General features: G+C 40.7%; 1 protein-coding gene across 2 annotated transcripts in view; it reads right to left on the minus strand.

Moving 5' to 3' along the window:
* The window catches only part of NKIRAS1 (NFKB inhibitor interacting Ras like 1), a 38,863-nt gene extending 20,199 nt beyond the window's left edge, over positions 1–18,664 (minus strand). Inside the window, exons 1-2 of one of the 2 annotated variants that reach the window (XM_078432403.2) lie at positions 18,431–18,664; positions 11,280–11,390 (exon numbers count right to left, since the gene is read on the minus strand). In XM_078432403.2, coding sequence (XP_078288529.1) covers positions 11,280–11,373 — 94 coding nt within the window. In that variant the 5' untranslated portion in view covers positions 11,374–11,390; positions 18,431–18,664. The remainder of the gene's footprint in view (positions 1–11,279; positions 11,391–18,430) is intronic. The other variant, XM_078432404.2, reaches the window with a different exon arrangement.
* Positions 18,665–18,687: the final 23 nt, after the last annotated feature.

Consider the following 18,687-nt stretch of genomic DNA (forward strand, 5'->3'; position numbering starts at 1 on the left):
CAGCAGCCCAGAGACAACTGTGGCTCCAGACTGCTCAGCCCATCCTCCTGGGCAAAGGGACACTTGAACGGGGTTAGAATGACAACTTTCCCCAGAATGGATAGGCTATTTCTTATTAGAGTGTGAGAAATGTCTCAGACAGCTGAAGCGGTCCCTGTTGATCCTACTGGAGCTGGGGCCAAAACAGTCAACATAACAAATTCCAGACAGGCACGGTTACCGAAAGGCACTCTAGTTAGTTACCTAACATGGTTGTTTGCAGCACCTTGAATTTTACATGTACAGATAGACTCTTTGGCCCTTGGGCAACATGTCTGATAGGTCCCTCCTGTTCATGTACCTCAGGCCACCTCTGTGCTCCTGACAGAGGGCAAAGGTACTAGAATCTTCTCAATAGAGGGAGAGGATCTCCCCAGACAAGTACCTACTAAACATTTATTCTTTTATCCTTATCCTGCTGCTTCTCTTGTCCTGGTGAAGGAAACCCTTTTCTACAATGGACATGGACATACATGGACGGTTTACAATGGGATTCATGCTATATATGTGGTTTGCTCCCCTTTCATAGGTCTCTTCTGTTGCTGTTTGCTGCTGTGGTTTAGGTCTTCAACTTGAACACAGTCTGGTAAAGAAACCTACTGCCAAAAGCCCCTCTCTGATGGCTCAGGGAATACTGCAAAAGAGGTGGGCATGGGAGATTATAAGAGCCAGACTGGAGAGGCGCAAGGTGTGAACCAAATTAACACCATCTTGGACAAATCTGCCATGATGACCGCTCTGTGATCTGAAGCCTTCTTAAGCACAGTCCTCCCCACCCCCCACGCACACTTTTTCTATTTAACCATATCCTTGGGGCATAACATCCTTGATCTACTCTGGAGATACTACTACGATTCTCAAACATTTCTTCCCAGGTGGTCTCCCAGCCTGTACTCCTCAGCCGCTAGGGCTGTAAAAGCAGGTCTTATGGGAGGTGGGGTTGCAGAGACCTACTTGTAGCTACCCAAGACACATTTCTGTCTGCTAGTCCCTTTAGTAAACAATTTCTTGTCAAGCTGAACTTGTTGGCCTTTTGCTTCAGTCTTCTGTCTCCTTTGGCCTTTGGAGATCATTGTGCATATACAGTTCTCTCCCTTTCAGAGAACTGTACAATGGTCAATTAAGTGTGCAATAGCATTATGTCTAAAAAAAGTTTACACTTTAAAAAATACTTTCTTGCCAAAAAATGCTAACCATCACCATTACATCTCAGGGAGCTGTAATCTTTTTGCTGGTGGAGTGTTTTGCCTCAATATTTATGGCTGCTGACTGATCAGTGTGCTAAAGGCTGGGGTGGCTGTGACAATTTCTTGAAATAAGACAACAATGAAGTATACCACATCAAATGGCTCTTCCTTTCACAAAGAGTTTTTCTGTAGCATGCGATGCTGTTTGATAGCATTTTACCCACAGCAGAACTTCTACAAAAATTGGAGTCAGTCTGGGGCACCTGGCTGGCCCAGTTGGTAGAGCATGCGACTCTTGATAGCAGGATTGTAGGTTCGAGCCCCATGTTGGGTACAGAGATTACATAAAAATAAAATCTTAAAAAAAAAAAAAAAAAAAAGAGACAGACACACACACACACAAATTGGATTCATTCCCCTCAAACCTTGTTTTTAAGCTGTGTTTTGTTTTTAAAATTTTAACATTTATTTGTGAAGGGAAGAGAGACAGACAGACAGACAGACAGACAGATAGTACATGAGCCGGGGAGGGACAGAGAGAGAGGGAGATACAGAATCCAAAGCAGGCTCCAAGCTGTTCGCATGGAGCCTGACACAGGACTCGAACTCACGAGCTGTGAGATCATGACCTGAGCCGAAGTGGGACACACAACCGACTGAGCTACCCAGGCGCCCCTGGTTTTGTTTGTTTAGTAATCTCTACACCCAATGTGGGGCTAAACCCACAATGCTCAGATCAAAAGTCACACACTCTTCCAAATGAGCCAGCCAGGTGCCCCCTTGCTGCTGCTTCTATCAGCTCAGTTTATGTGATACTCTTAAATCCTTTGTTGTTATTTCAACAATCTTCACAGCACATTCACAGAAGTAGATTCTATCTCAAGAAACCACTTTCTTTGCTCGTTCAGAAGAAGCAAATTCTCATCAGTAAAGTTTTACCATGAGATTGCAACAATTCAGCCCCATCTTCAGGTTCCACTTCTAATTCTAGTTCTCTTGCTCTATCACATCCAGAGTTACTTCTCCCACTGAAGTCTCAAACCCCTCAAAGGCATTCTTGAGGGTTGGAATCTACTTCTTCCAAACTCCTGTTAAAGTTGGTATTTTGACCTCTTCCCATGAATCATAAATGTTCTTAATGGCATTTAGAATGGTAAATCCTTTCCAGAAAGTTTCAACCTATACTCTGCCCAGATCCATCAGAGGAATCATGACCTATGGTAGCTATAACCTTACAAAATAAATATATTTCTTAAATAGTAAGACTTAAAAGTCAAAATGACTCCTTGATCCATGGGCTACAGGATGAATATTGTATTAGCAGGTATAAAAGCATTAATCTTGTTGTACATTTCCATCAGATCTCTTGGGTGACTGGTCAATGAATAGTCAATGAATAATATTTTAAAAGGAGTCTTTATTTTCTGAGCAGGTCTCAACAGTGAACTTAAATTATTCAGTAAACCATGTTGTAAACAGATATGCTCTCATCTAGGCTTTGTTTTTCCATTTATAGATTACAAGCAGAGTAGATTTAGCCTAATTCTTAAGGGCCCTAGGATTTTCAGAATGGTCAATGAACATTGGCTTCAACATAAAGGCCCCAGCCACATTAGTCCCTAATGAGAGTCAACCTGTCCTTTGAAAACTTTGATGTCAGGCATTGACTTCTTCTAACTATGAAACTCCTAGACGGCATCTTCTCCCAACATAGGGCTGTTTCATCTACACTGAAAATCTATTGCTAATTTTTTTTTTTAATTTTTTCATGTTTATTTATTTTTGACAGAGAGAGAGAGACAGAGCATGAGTGGGGGAGGGGCAGAGAGAGAGGGAGACACAGAATCCGAAGCAGGCTCCGGGCTCTGGGCTGTTAGCACAGAGCCCGACACGGGGCTCAGACTCACAAACCGTGAGATCATGACCTGAGCCGAAGTCAGACGCTCAACCGACTGAGCCTCCTAGGTGCCCCTGAAAATCTATTGTTTAGTGTAGCCACCTTCATTAGTTACCTTAGCAAGATCTTCTGGATAATTTGCTACAGCTTCTACAACCACACTTGATACTTCACTTTGCACTTTTATGTTATAAAGACGGCTTCTTTAACTTCTTGAACCAACAACCTCTGCTAGCTTCAAACTTTTCTTCTGCAGCCCCCTCACCTTTTCTGTCTTCACAGAATTGAAGAGTTAGGGCTTTGCTCTGTATTAGGCTTTGGCTTAAGGGAATGCTGTACGGCTACTTTGATCTTCTATCCAGACCACTAAAACTTTCCCCATATCAGCACTAAGGCAATGAGCGTGTTCACTGAAGCAGCAGGTTGTTTTTTTTTTTTCACGTTTACTTTTGAGACAGACAGAGTATGAACACGAGAAGGGGAGGTGAAAAGGGGAGTCAGAATCTGAAGCAGCCTCCAGGTTCTGAGCTGTCAGCACAGAGCCTGATGCGGGGATAGAACTCACAAGCTGTGAGATCATGACCTGAGCTGAAGTTGGACACTCAACCAACTGAGCCACCCAGGCACCCCAGCACTTTTTTTAAAAGTTTACTTATTTTGAGAAGAAAGAGAGAGTGCAGAGGAGGGGCAGGCAGAGAGAGAGAGAGAGAGATGAAGATGAAGAAGAAGAAGAAGAGTAGGAGGGGGGAAGGGGAGAAGGAGGAGGAGGAGGAGAGAAAATCCCAAGCAGGCTCCACCCTGTCAGTGCAAAGCCCAACACAGAGCTCAGTCCCAAGAACCTTTGAGATTATTACCTGAACCGGGATCATGACTTGGCACGCTTAACCAACTGAGGCATCAAGGCGCCCCTGGAGCAGCACTTTTAATTTTCTTCAAGAACTTTCCTTTGCATTCATAATTTGACTAACTAGTGCAAGAGGTCTAGCTTTCAGCCTGTCTCAGCTACCGCATGCCTTCCTCACTCAGCTTCATCATTTCTAGCTTTTAATTTAAAGTGACAGATGTGCAACTCTTCCTTTCATACGAACACTTGGAGACCACTGTAGGGTTATTAAGTGGCCTAATTTCAATCGTGTTGTGTCTCAGAGAATAGGGAAGTCTGAGGAGAGGGCGAGAGATGGGGTAACAGCCTATTTGGTGGGACAGTCAGACCACACACAACATTTATCTATTTAGTTCACTGTCTTATATGGGCACCATTCATGAAGTACCAAAACAATTATAAGAGTAACATCAAACACCACTGATTGTACATCAAGATAACAAAAATAATAATAATGAAAAAGTTTGAACTATTGTGAGAATTACCAAAATGTGACACACAGACACAAAGCGAGCAAATGCTGTTGGAAAAAATGGCACCGATGGACTTGCTCAGGGTCACTACAAACCTTAAATTTGTAAACAACACGGTAGCAGCAGAACATGCCATCACAAAATGAGGTGTGCTTGTATAGGTTTTTGAAAACTCTTGCTATAGTTTTCCTAAACAACCTAAATACTGTTGAGTGATTTGTTAAAGGTTCCTTACATAAAATGTCTGTAAGTATTAAAAAATCCATCAAGTATTAGATTGAAAGGACTATCAAATAATGATAAACGGATTGGAACAGGAGAAACCAAATACTTTTATCACTATCATTATTTTTTTCTTAGTTTATTTATTTATTTTGGGAGAGAGAGAAAGCTCAAGGGGAAAGGGGCAAAGAGAGAGAGAGAGGGAGACACAGAATCCTAAGCAGGTTCCACACCACCAGTGCAGAGCCTGATGCAGGGCTGGAACTCAAAAACTGAGAGCATGACCTGAGCCGAAGTCGGACGCTTACCTAAGCCACCCAGGCATCCCACTATAATTCTTTATATTAAGGAATGTGTTTAAAGTTTAAAAAGGAAAAATTATTCATAGCTTAGAGTATATGTACAATCCTGTGATAAATTAAGCTACCTTAGGGAAATTAAAGGTTATTCTATTAAGACACAAACTTATTGGGCTTTGATTATAAAAAAATTTAACGGCAAACTTACCCAGACTTTTGTCATGGTGGATGTTTTATCCACCAAAAGTCAGGCTGGTCCTCCTCCCCCACCCTCCACCTTCAAATTTAAGCCTTTTAATATTTTGTACTTTATAAATCAACTGAAGCCATAACTCCTCCATCCACTCGATCTCCTCTCCCACTCTATGCTACTGAGCAACTACCCGTCCCCCCACACCAGCAGAAGACTAAGGGACCAATCTCTGGAGAAGGTAAAACAGAGTATGCCTGGACTGTAGGATAGAGGGTATTAGTTCCATAGTGAAAACGGGGCAGTTGAGTAACATGCTCCCTTTACTCCCAAAATATTGGCAGCCAGGTCTTTGTTCTTTAGGCACAAGAATATGGCCAGTAAAAAAGGAAAATACCTAAATATACTAATATCCAGGGTTCCCCGAGCAAATGCGCCACCCAGATCACCTTATAGTGAAGCTCCAAGTCATAACCCTATCCACACACTTAGAGCTTTCATTTAGCTTTTTAGTTCTCCATTCTTAATTAAGAGCAGATAACCAAGAATTACCAGACACTCCAGGAAAAAAAGACCAAAAATCAGAAAAGAGCACCCTAGGGGTGCCTGGGTGTTGGGTGTCTGACTGTGGCTTAGGTCATGATCTCGGTTTGTGGGTTCAAGCCCTGTGTTGGGCTCTGTGCTGACAGCTGGGAACCTAGAGCCTGCTTCAGATTCTGTGTTTCCCTCTCTCTCTCTGCCACTCCCCAACTTTTGAGTGTTTTCTTTCTCTTTCTCAAAAGTAAACAGAAAGAAAGAAAGAAAGAAAGAAAGAAAGAAAGAAAGAAAGAGCAAGCAGAACACCTTAGAGGGAAAAGACTATGCAAAGAAAACAAAAACACTACCCAGTATTTACTAAAAGGGATAAGACAGGGCATCCATGAAATAAGAACAGGATTCTAAGAAGTGCAAATTCAACAGAAGGGCTGCAATATAAAGATGAGGAATATTCAAAAAGTGAAACAAAATATTGAGAGATGGAAGACAGAAGAGAAACTTAAAAGTTAGAAAACCGGAAGGTCCAGCATCCAAAAGAGAGTTCCAGAAAAGAGAACAAATACATAGAGGAGGGAAAGCCTCCAAAAATAATTCAGAACTTAAGAACATCCATTTCCATGTTGCAAGTACCCACTGAGTGCCCAGTACCATTGGTGAAAGGTAATTTGATACACTACTGTGAATTTCACAACACAAAAAAAGGGCCACAAAAGCTTCCACACCCAAAGCGTCAAGAATCACAATGGCTCCCAGCTTCTCAAAAGCAACACTGGAAGCAAGAAGAGAATCTGGTAAAATTGAAAACACACATCCTCTATGAACCAGCAATTTCACTCCTACATATATAAGCCAGGAACTGTCTATATAATAGCTGGGATAAGTGTACCAGACTGTTTATAATAGCATTATTTCTAATAGCCCCAAACTATAATTAATCAAAATGTTCACCAAAATAGAAGAGATAAATTTACGGATACTCATATAATAAAATACCATAATTTATGAAGTTTAAACTACAGCTACCTACAACAGTACGGATGTATCTTACAAATATAATGCTGAGCAAAAGAAGACAAAAACTGAAGAATTGTATACAGTATGATTCCACTGACAAAGTAAACAAATGGCAAAAATAAACTATATCGTTTAGTGATACATATATAGATGGAAAAACTATAAAGAAAATAAGGAAATGATTAACCAAAAATCAAGGGAAGGGCTGAGTTGTGACTGGAGAGAGAAACATGGGCAGCTACTGAAGTGCCTCAATATTCTACTTTTTGACCTGCATGGAAATTACAAAGATTTGTTTTATAATTATTAAGCCATACATATGTTTTATGAATTGTTCTATGTGTATGATGAATTTTATAATAAAAGAAGAAAGATGATAATGGAGCAATGCTTGCAAAATTCTGAATGGAAATTATTCTCAGTTTGGAATTCTATATCCATCAAAATTATAATTTTGAGAGTAAAAGGCATTTTCAAACATATGAAGACTAAAAAAACGTATCATGTATGTTTCCTCAGGCAACTATTTGAAGAGGCTTTCCATCAACATTAGCGCATAATCATAAAGAGGAAGACATCAGATCTAGAAAACAGACCCTAACACAGAGGTACAGGAAATCACACGGACAACAGTAAATATCATTATTCAGAAGCCCCAGGATTACTACCATGTACCAGGCATAGAGGGCATTTTAAGGGCTGTCATGACCCGATGCTCCATTCCTTTGTACAACCTCTAAAACCCATATAAAGTCCTGAAAGATATGCTTCACCAAAACGGCATAAACCCAAAGAAGATGACAAGATACCTAAGAAACAGGAACTCAAACCCAGGAAGAAAGAAAGGTAAAGAAAAGCTCCACAGTGATAGCTGTGTAATAGGCCTGGATAAGAGGATCACTAGCTCCTGGAAGGATATGGCCAAGGGGAAAAAAAGAGAATATCTGGTATAGCTGACTTTGTAAAAACTGAGAAACATGTATACATGTAGAAGAATTAGCAAAAAGTATAAACAAAACTAAAGAAATAACAAAGCAAATATTAGCCTCCAGAATAACAAAAACAAAGAAAAGAAACAATCATAGTACAGAACATTGCTCAGCTAAGAATATTTACATGTGCCAGCAGCTCTTGAACTATGGTCTAAAGATCACTTGATGTCTCCTTTCAGGGAATCCATACGGGCAAAACTATTTTCATAATGATCTAAGACATTTTTCCTTTCCACTGTGTTGACATTTGCACTGATGATGCAAAAGCAATGGTAGATAAAACTGCTGGCACCTTAATACAAATCAAGGAAGAGCACCAACTGTATTAGTTGTATTTTTCACCACATTTGCACTTTGGAAAAAAAAAGCCAATTTCACTTACGAATGCCCTTCATGAAGCATTAAAAATTACTGACTTTATTAAATCTCAATCCTTGAGTATACATACTTACATTTTTTAATATTCCATGTGATTAATGGGAGTGTGCATAAAGTATTTCTGCATAATGAATTGTGGTAATTGTCTGGAGGAAAAGCTCTTGGGTTTGAGCTGCAAACTGAAGTAGCCACCTTTTTTTTTTTTTTTTTTTTTTAAAGACGAAATGACAGGGGCACCAGGGTGGCTCAGTTAGTTAAGCAACTGACTCTTGATTTTGGCTAAGGTCATGATCCCAGGGTCCTGGGACTGAGCCCTGCATCAGGCTCTGTGCGTGGAGCCTGCTTAAGATTCTTGCGCTCTCTCGCTCTCTCTCTCTGCCCCTCTCCCCTGCTCGTGTGCTCTCTCTCTTAAATAAAAAAAGAACAAGAAGAACAAGAAGAATAAGAGGAAAGAAGAAGAAAGAAGAAGAAGAAGGAATGACAGGAAAACTATGTTATTTGGGGGTATTTAATAGACATTTTCTCAAAAATGAATTAAGGAAGGGGCACCTGGGTGGCTCAGGTTGAGTGACTGACTCTTGATTTCAGCTCGGGTTCAAGCCCCAAGTCAGGCTCTGCACTGACAGGATGGAGCCTGCTTGGGATTCTCTCTCTCTCTCTCTCTCTCTCTCTCTCTCTCTCTGTCTCTACCCCTGCCCCCAAAAATAAACATTTTTTTAATAATTAAAAAAATGAATTAAGGGAGCCTATGGTTTTCAAGGAAAATAACTGACACTATTTGTTGTCAATGATGAAATGTGAGCTTTCAAGAAAGTGAAAATAAGAACTGTATCTATCCCCATGAACTCAGTAGCTTCCCAGTACTGTTAAGACTGGTGATGATATTAATAAATGTTACCTGGAAGATCCGCTTATCTCAGTCAGCCAGCATTTTTCAAATGGCCCATTTATGATGTTAAAAAACCACTGTTGGGTAAAAATCCCATTCATTGGGGTGCCTGGGTGGCTCAGTCGGTTAACTGTCCGACGTCAGCTCAGGTCATGATCTCACAGTCTGTGAGCCCCCACGGCAGGCCCTGTGCTGCTGCAGCCTGCTTCGGATTCTGTGTCTCCCTCTCTCTCTGCCCCTCCCCCGCTCATGCTCTCTGTCTCAAAAATAATAAAAACATTAAAAAAATTTTTTTTAATTCTATTCATAGTCCAAGATAGATCAATGAGATTTTAATGAAGAGTGGGGATAGTTCACTGATGTGGTTTCAGATTCCACATCGCAATAACCTTTGAGTAACCACCACGTGTTGAGTTTTAGTGAAATACCAAAAAAGAATATCCACGATAATCTGGAAAGGCTATTAACATACTACCTCTTCAAATGATTTATCTGTATGAGGCCAGGTTTTCTTCATATATTTCAGCTAAAAAAAACATACCACAACTGAGTAAATACAAAAGCTAGTAGACATAATCCAGCTGCCTTCTAGTAAGCTGGACATTAGATTTTCAAAAAATGTAAATTGGGGGCGCCTGGGTGGCTCAGTCGGTTAAGCGTCCGACTTCAGCTTAGGTCGTGATCTCATGGTCCGTGAGTTCGAGCCCCGCGTCAGGCTCTGTGCTGACAGCTCGGAACCTGGAGCTTGCTTCTGCTTCTGTGTCTCCCTCTCTCTCTGACCCTCCCCCCGTTCATGCTCTCTCTTTGTGTCAAAAATAAACGTTAAAAAAAATTTAAAAAAAAATGTAAATCAGTGCTCATCCTCACACCAAATTTTTGAAATATAATTTTTCATAAAAATGTTATCTTAGCATGTAATAAATGTATTATCTAAGAAATTTTAAAATTTCTCAGGTTTATTTCTAACACAGTAAAAATATTGAACAATAAAACCTAAACAAAACCTGTTTGGTTTTTTTTTTTTTTTTTAATGTTTATTTATTCTTGAGACAGAGACAGGGTGTGAACAGGGGAGGGGCAGAGAGAGAGGGAGACACAGAATCTGAAACAGGCTCCAGGCTCTGAGCTGTCAGCACAGAGCCTGACGCGGGGCTGGAACTCACGAACTGTAAGATCATGACCTGAGCCGAAGTCGGACGCTCAACCGAGTCACCCAGATGCCCCGTTTGGGGTTTTAAGAGGGTCAAGGAATTTTCTCCACCAGACATAATTTATTTTGGCACAGGCATAAATTAGAATCAGGAGGTAAAATATTAAGACTCAATAGTGCAGCATTTGTGGCAGGAGAGATTCTGAAACCAAAGGGTTTCAGAACTGCTGGCACCAGCATCATAATAAAACCAAAATTGTTAAATATTATTTTGGGAAGGTAGAAGAGAAGCAGAGCTCATCAAAATGGTTAATAAAAGTACGATAGAAATGTGCTCTGGGGCACCTGGGGGGCTCAGTTGGTTGAGTGTCCAACTCTCAATTTCAACTCAGGTCATGATCCCAGGGTTGTGGAATTGAGCCCCACAACAGGCTCTGAGTGTGGAGCCTGTTTAAGATTCTCTTTCTTTCTCTCTCTCTCTCTCCCCCCCCCCCCCCTGTTTGCATGTGCTTGCTGTCTAAATTAAAAAAAAGGTTTTTTAATTAAAATAAAAAATGAAATAAAAAAAGCCAGGGATACTATCCTTTTCACCTCTGTACCCTCACAAAGCCTCATCACAGCCGTATTTAGTAATCATTTAACTCAATGAATGCATAAATGAATGACATAACCCAATTCACAAAATTAGGTCATATTACAGCAAACAGCTATTTCTCCCATTTTTACAACTTACACAACAGTACTGGGAAGTCATGTTTGAAACCTGAATGAGAGATCATTCAGTCTATTCTCAAGTCAGTGATTCTATGACTCTGAGACAACTATTCATTACGTAAATACACAGGAAACCACATATATAAAAGGTTACACACACACACATTTGTTTTCTTACCTGTTGTAACTTACAGCAAATACTCTTGAATTTCAATAACTAAGATTTTTTTTCTCTCCCCTATTTCCCCCCATTCCCCTGGCTTTCAATCTCTGTTGACTTCTACTACCCTTTTACGTCCTTCTGGATTACACCTCACTTTCGTGTACCATCATGCACCTTTAGGTTAGCATGACCAACAAAAGACACTGAGCAGTTCCAAGAACCTACAGAGAAACCAGACAAAAAAAGTCTTACCAATAGTATGATTCCCATAAAGGAGCTGCTCCAAAATTGCTGTTTTCCCCACAGATAACAAGCCACAAACCACAACCTTGCAGCCCTTTCCCATCTTCTCTCAAGATGTCACTGTGAAGAGAAGAGAAGATCTGTGAAACTGTATACCGTTCAAATCAACCTTTTTCTTTCTATGTTTAAATAAGTCATACATACAGAGGGGGGAATTTCAAAAATAAAAATATACATATATATACAGTAAAGCATATGCTTCCAAACCCCACTCCTAGTCTGCCATTTGCTCCTTTAGAACAATCAGTTACCAGTTTCTTAAATATTTTTGCAGAGCTAATCTAGATAAACACAAGAATACATATAGATATAAATACATGTTTATTTTTTTAAAAACCCACATTTTATACAAAGAATACTTCAACATTGATTATGTCTACAGGAATCTGAGTCAAATCCTAGATGAAACCAGTTCTTGAAAGATACTTCCTGCTCATCAAGATTTACCTGGAAAAATCAACATTTAAGCAAAACTTTAAGGAGACATGAAGACAAAAATTTGGATAGAGAATGATCCTAATTTTTTAGAGGAACATTAATGCTATTAAGTTCATCAATTTTTATGAAGAGAGTGAGAAACTGGATTCTGGTAGCCACTTGGTCATACTACTTTTTGAGTCACACTTCTTAATGTGTGACTTAATGTGCCGAAAAATTGCTCGGGCACTTTAAACCAGAAAGAAAATGAAAACTCCTTTCTCCTAGCTTCTTAACATATCCAAGGAACAGCAAGACCAGGTAATATTTTCTTCATTCTCCTCAAAGCTTTGATTTCCCAGAAGTCAAGGCATCAGAAGCCAGGGCAGAAAGGGAAAAAAAAAGTTCACTGAATACAACAGAGTAACTTGAGAAAGGAATTAAAATTTCCACACTGCCTTCTGCCATCTCCACCACCTTATTTCCCCCAATTCTCTTGTTAAGAAGTACAGAACATGCAGTAACTCAGACTAAAAGGGATGCCACGACTCCTTCAAGGCAGAAACAACTACGCCAAGAAAGTACAGGTGAGCATTCAAAGGGTTGCCAGGTAACTTTCTGCGTGTGCATGTGTGTTGTGCATCACTATCATGTGTGTGTGTGTGTGTTGTTGTTGTGTTTTACCAACACAATATTAAGCAACAAATATTAAGCAACAAATGAACTTCCTATAACTCTTCTCTATTTTCTCAAGTCTATAATACTTTATGACCCAAATCAGCCACGACACTAATCTGCTGACAGGAACAATTTTAATGCTACGATTATTGTAGCACTGTAATAACACAGCACTCATTTCCAGAGCAGTCCATTACATTTTACTGGTAGAGAAATAATCATCACTTATGCAATGCAACCGTTATTTCCTAGGTGGCATGCCTGGGATCCTTCCAAATCTTCCCAAGAATATTTATCACTTGTTTCCACAAGAACTATGTCTCTTAAGGGACTTTTTTTTTTTTAATGTTTATTTACTGGGGAAGGGGGGAGATGAGAGGGGGAGGGACAAAGAGAGAAGGACACAGAGAATCCCAAGCAGACTCCATGCTGTCAGTGCAGAGTCTGACGTGGGGCTTGAATTTAACAGCCCAAGATCAAGAACTGCATGCTCTACCAAGGTAGTCAGCCAGACGCCCCTCTTTTTTATAAATATATTTTCAACAAAACTGCAATAGAAAAATTCTCAGCCTTTATTTGTAATTGGAGAGCTTTGTGTAATATAGATCATCTACAGTAGGTATCTCCTATGTCAGCAACTATGGCCTATTGTAAAACATTTTTTACACATACCTCTAAATTTATGATTAATCTAATATCATCTCATTTATCATAGGATTCTACACTTTCTGTATATTGTGGTCTCCTCTAAGTTATGATGCCACTGAATCTTTAACGTTTTTTAAAAAAGGTTTTTAGTGATAATAGTGAAAATTTAAAGGGAGTTGCCACTTGACCATATGTCACCAAAAGGATAAAAAATAAATCTGACAGAGGATAAGAAAAATGATGGCAGTATCTCTACAACAATTTTGTTGTCAGAAAAGGTTGCTGTTGGAATCTAAATTCTAATTTTTCTATTATTATTTCTCTTCCTCTAAAAATGTCTCAGTCCCAGCAGAATTTCTAAATACCAATACTTACCTTCTCTCCTCTTCCTGTTCAATATGAAAATGTCCCTTTACCACACATTATATCAATCTTCAAATACAAGTTGTTTACAAGGGCAGGTACATACTGTAGTTAAGTGAACCAGGCAGTTAAAAGGAAAAAAAAATTAATAGCAACAGACCTCCCCACCCATCCCCCCCACAACACACACACTCCGTAAAATGGAGGCTAACCCAAGTTCTGGGGACTGTATCAAACTGGGAAAATGCTGAAACCAACAGAATCCTGAGAAATTCAGAAATTAAATATATCAGTCTTTGGAAGTGGTTTTAATATATCTGCTTTAATTTTTTTTAATGTTTATTTTTGAGAGAGAAAAAGAGCATTAGCGGGGGAGGGGCAGAAAGAGAGAGGGAGACACAGAATCTGAAGCAGGCTCCAGACTCTGAGCTGTCAGCACAGAGCCCCACAAGGTGCTCAAACTCAAGAACCAGGAGATCATGATGTGAGCCAAATTCAGACACTTAAGTGACTGAGCCACCCAGGTGCCCCAATATATCTGCTTTAAAAGTGGCATACTACAATTGTACTTTCATCACTCATTGATATTAGGATTAATGGATGAAGTGTGTTAAAAATACCCATTAGTTTGAATTTCTCTGTGTGTGTGTGTGTGTGTGTGTGTGTGTGTGTGTGTGTGTGTAAATAAACCGGGGAAGTTGTTTAGGTATATCAGAGAATCTCCATCAAGGGCAAACAGTACAAATAACTGAATAGAGGTTACTCAAACACTAGGTATGGATTTTAAGATATTTTACAAGGAAGGAAACAAGATAAAACAGAGTAAACCATGTTAAATATATCATACCATGAAAAACAAAACAAAGATGAAAGAATACATGTCATTAATCAAAGCATAGCTGAAACATTCTAAGTTCTTCAAGTGACCTGCTACCATCAAGTATGAATTTATAAAACAAAATAACATTCGTATTTAATGTAAGGCTTTGAACAAATAACATTAAACATTCACACAAAAACGATTTTCTATATATGATCATGATGGTGGGGACTTACATTACATGTATGGAAGTGGTTCTCACACTTTTATATACTCAGATTTACAAATGAAAAACTACTAGCAGCTTAGTTCTTTAAGTATTATAATGTATCACAATTCCCAAACATAATAAATATGCACCATTTCCTTCCAACACAAAAAGGAGGTCATCTGCAGTACCCTGAATGGGCAGTAAATCACATGAATAGATCCTGGGGGTGGCCAAGCCTCCTTTGTAAATATAGGTTTCAAGTGTTTGAAAGGCTCCAGAGTAGATGGATGACCATTAAGGTTCCTTTCAACACTCTGAAGCTATGACAGCAGAAATTGCTTACCCAGAAACTGCATCTGAGATAATTAATACTGAGATTAGTACAAAAGCACTAGTTAGAACTACTTGGTACAGTCCACACCCTAAGTAACTGCTGGACAATAAAATTCAGTCTGTGACCTATTCATCTTCATCTGATACAAATGACTGGAGAGAACATGCTTAACAGGGAAAATTCAATGCAGTCTTAACTACATATTGCTTTGCTTTCCAGGCTAATCAATAATGTTGCTAGAGAATAAAAACATGACCTGATCCATTCCTGTGTAAAACACTGAGCTTGGTCAATATTCCCTTTAAAGAGCTGTCAGAAACCACTGCCCCAAACTGTCAGTACTTGCGTTTTTCTAGGGAAATCATTCTACTTTTGTAAGTAAAACACAAGTTTTTTCATGCTACCAAAATAATATTAATACTGAAACAAGATCATAGATGTTATAGATCATATTATGAAGCTTCATGTAGGGAAAGCATCTACACTGTGTATTTATTTATTTATCTATGCAAACATCATGTACTGTGTGCAACACTTTTACTTACCCACATATGAAAGCATTTCACATAAACATACATTAAAGTTTTGTAAACAATATTGCAAATAAAATATAACAAGCAGATTCCAGCCTTCCATTCTTTTATTCATTCAGTAAATATTTACTGAAGTCTTACCAAAATGCCAGGCATGAGGGACAAAGTAGGGGGCAAAACCAGAAATGATACCTGCCCTCAGGAATCTCAAAATCATTGGAAAATACCAGTCCAAATCTTGCAAAACTGCTAGGAAACAAATTAAGAAACAAAACTGCAAAAGCTAATTAAGAAATTAGCGATTATTCGCATTGCCAGAACTTCTTTCCAAATAATTCAACCAACTTTGTAGTCTAACATGGCACTCAAATTCATGACCAGGAGATCAAGGGTCACATGCTCTACAGACTGAGCCCTTTTTTATTTTTTAATTAAAATTTTTTTATAATCATTCTTTTTTTTTTTTAGTTTATTTATTTTGAGAGAGAGAGAGAGAGAGAGAGAGAGAGAGAGAGAGAGAAAGTACATGTCATTAAGGGGCAGAGAGATGGGGGGGGAAGAGAGAGAAAAAGAGAATCCCAAGCCGGCTCCTCACTCTCAGCAGAGAGCCTAAAGCTGGGCTCAAACCCAGCAACCGTGAGATCACGACCTGAGCCAAGGTCAGATGCTTAACTAATGAGCCACCCAGGCCCTTATAATCAGTCATTCTTGACTCATTTTTCTCACACCCCACATCTGCTCCATCAGTAAATCCTCTACCTTTGAAACACATCCAGCGCTGGACTACTTACCACCTCCACCACTCATCAGTGGTCAGAGGCACTATCTTCCCTCACCTGGTCTCTCAATGATGCCTATGTCATAATCCCCAACACCTGCGAGTATTTTATTTTACACAGTAGAAGGTACTTTGTGGCTGTGATTAAATTAAGAACCTCAAAATGGGAGATTATCCTGGATTATCTAGGTGGACCCAGTATAACCACATGTGTCTTTTAACAGGGAGAGAAGTTTGTCAGAGAGAAACAAAGATATGAAGATTCTAGGGGCACCTGGGTGGCTCAGTCGGTTAAGCGGCCTACTTCGGCTCAGGTCATGATCTCCCGGTCCGTGAGTTCCAGCCCCGCGTTGGGCTCTGTGCTGACAGCTCAGAGCCTGGAGCCTGTTTCAGGTTCTGTGTCTCCCTCTCTCTGACCCTCCTCTGTTCATGCTCTGTCTCAAAAATAAATAAAACGTTAAAAAAAAAATTAAAAAAAAAAGATATGAAGATTCTATCCTGCTGGCTTTGAAAATGAAGGGGTCAGGAGCCAAAGAATGCAGGTGGCCTGTAAAAACTAGAAAGCTTAGGCAAATGGATTCTCCCCTAGTTTCTCTAAAAGGAACACAGCAGGGCACCTGGGTGGCTCAGTCCCTTAAACCCTGACTCTTGATCTCAGCTCAGGTCATAATCTCAAGGGGTTGTGAGACAGAGCCCAGGGGCGACTGAGCCCCTGCATTGGCTCTGTGCCAACAGTGTGGAGCCTGCCTGGGATTCTCTTTTGTCCTCACTCTCTGACCCTCCCCCGTTCGTCCACGCCCTTTCAAAATAAATAAATGAACTTAAAAAAATACATAAAAGGAACGCAGCCATCTGATTTTAGCCTAGGGAGACATCTGACCTGTGTAAGAGAACAAATTTGTGTTGTCTTAGCCAGTATATTTTCTGTAATTAGCACAAGGAAACTAATACAACCTCCTAGTCTCTCTGCTTCAACTTTTTCCCCTCTTTTGGCCTCAGAGCTGCAATCCAAATAATCCTTTAAAAAATGTAAATCACAAGAAGTCACCCGTCTGCTTGAAATCTTCCAATAGTTTTTGGGTGCCTGGCTGGCTCAGTCAAAAGAACAGGTGACTCTTCATCTTCAGCTCCTGAGTTCCAGCCCCATGTTGGGTGTAGAGATGAATAAACTTAAAATCTTCCAATAGTTTTTGAATTCAGACAGTGTGAAAACCCAAAGTCCTCCTAAGAACCTTCACCTCATATCATAGGCTAGTTTCCCTTGTGGCAGATTGCTGTTTTCGTATGAATCCAGGCATGCTCTAGCCTCCGGCACTTTTCCTTTTGACTAAAATCAGTCCCCACATCTCTAAGGCTTACATCCTTCAGGTCTTTTTTCCCAAATGTTATTTCTCAGGAAGACTTATCCTGAATATTCCTTCCAAAAATTTTGACGCCCACGCTTCCTATCCCTTCCCTCCCTTAAATGTTTCTTTAGTACTTAGCACCGAATATAATACATATCTGATTTACGTTTACTGGCCATTTCCAAGAAAGCTAGAATTTTCACGTTGACTACTGCTGCATCCGCAGAAGCTGGGACACTACCTGGCACGTATTAACCACTTCATCAATATTTGCTGACTGAATCAATGACCCATGTGAGGATTCTTGGAATGGTAAAGCTACGATTAATAAACAAACAAAAAGGTAATAAGGGGGGGAAATAACCCAAACAGATATTAAAAGGTAAACTACGTGACTGCATCAAAAATGAAAATATTCTGGAGACGCAAAAAACTGGTAAACAATTTTTCAACAAAGAACGCAGCAAAATGCATTTTTCTCGGCATTTCTTCCCGAAACGCTCGCACCTGCCAAGCAGGTCTTGGCAAATAAATATTTTGCCTTTCTATAAAAACTATGATTCTGACGTAGCAAATCTGGGAGAAAGTCGGTACAGAGGAAAGGCACGGTCATGGAAAGGCGCCCAGCCGTCCGTGCTCCCCTCCCTAGCCCCCCAGTTCCCCACCCTCCCACCGTCTTTAGGGCAAAATCCCTCCGAACCGGGGCCTGCGGAGGCTGAGGCCGGAAGGCGAGACGCGCGCCCCCACCCGCGAAGCCCTGACACCCCGAACGTCTTATTTGGTGGCTGGGGCAGCGTCGTGGGGGTCTGCCACAGAGCCTCGGGCAGCGCCGCGAGGGTCTGTCACACAGCCTCGGGGCTCAGGCTAGAGGGAAAAAGGGCACGGACAGCGCCGCACTGGGGAACTCGCCCCGGATCTCAAGTGGAAAGGCTATGGTGCGTGAGGCGGTCGCTCGGACCTCAAGGCACAGACCTGGACACCTCCGCAGACTCCAAAAGCAGCGGCGCTCGGACAGCGCGGCTCCACCACTGGCTTCGGCCACCAGAGCCCCGCCCCCAACTTGCCTCCTCCCGGCTGCAGCACGGTCACGGACGCTCGCCGGCAGAGGCCCAGCCACCCACTCTCGCCCTTTGAGCTGCCCCTGCCTCTCAAACTCAAACCCTGAGGCACAGGGGGCGGGACAATAGGGGAGGCTGCGCCCAATCCCGACCGAACTCCGCCCACTAGGC

Source organism: Panthera onca, chromosome C2, assembly GCF_046562875.1.
Source record: "Panthera onca isolate mPanOnc1 chromosome C2, mPanOnc1 haplotype 2, whole genome shotgun sequence".
In the NCBI taxonomy this organism is placed as follows: domain Eukaryota; kingdom Metazoa; phylum Chordata; class Mammalia; order Carnivora; family Felidae; genus Panthera; species Panthera onca.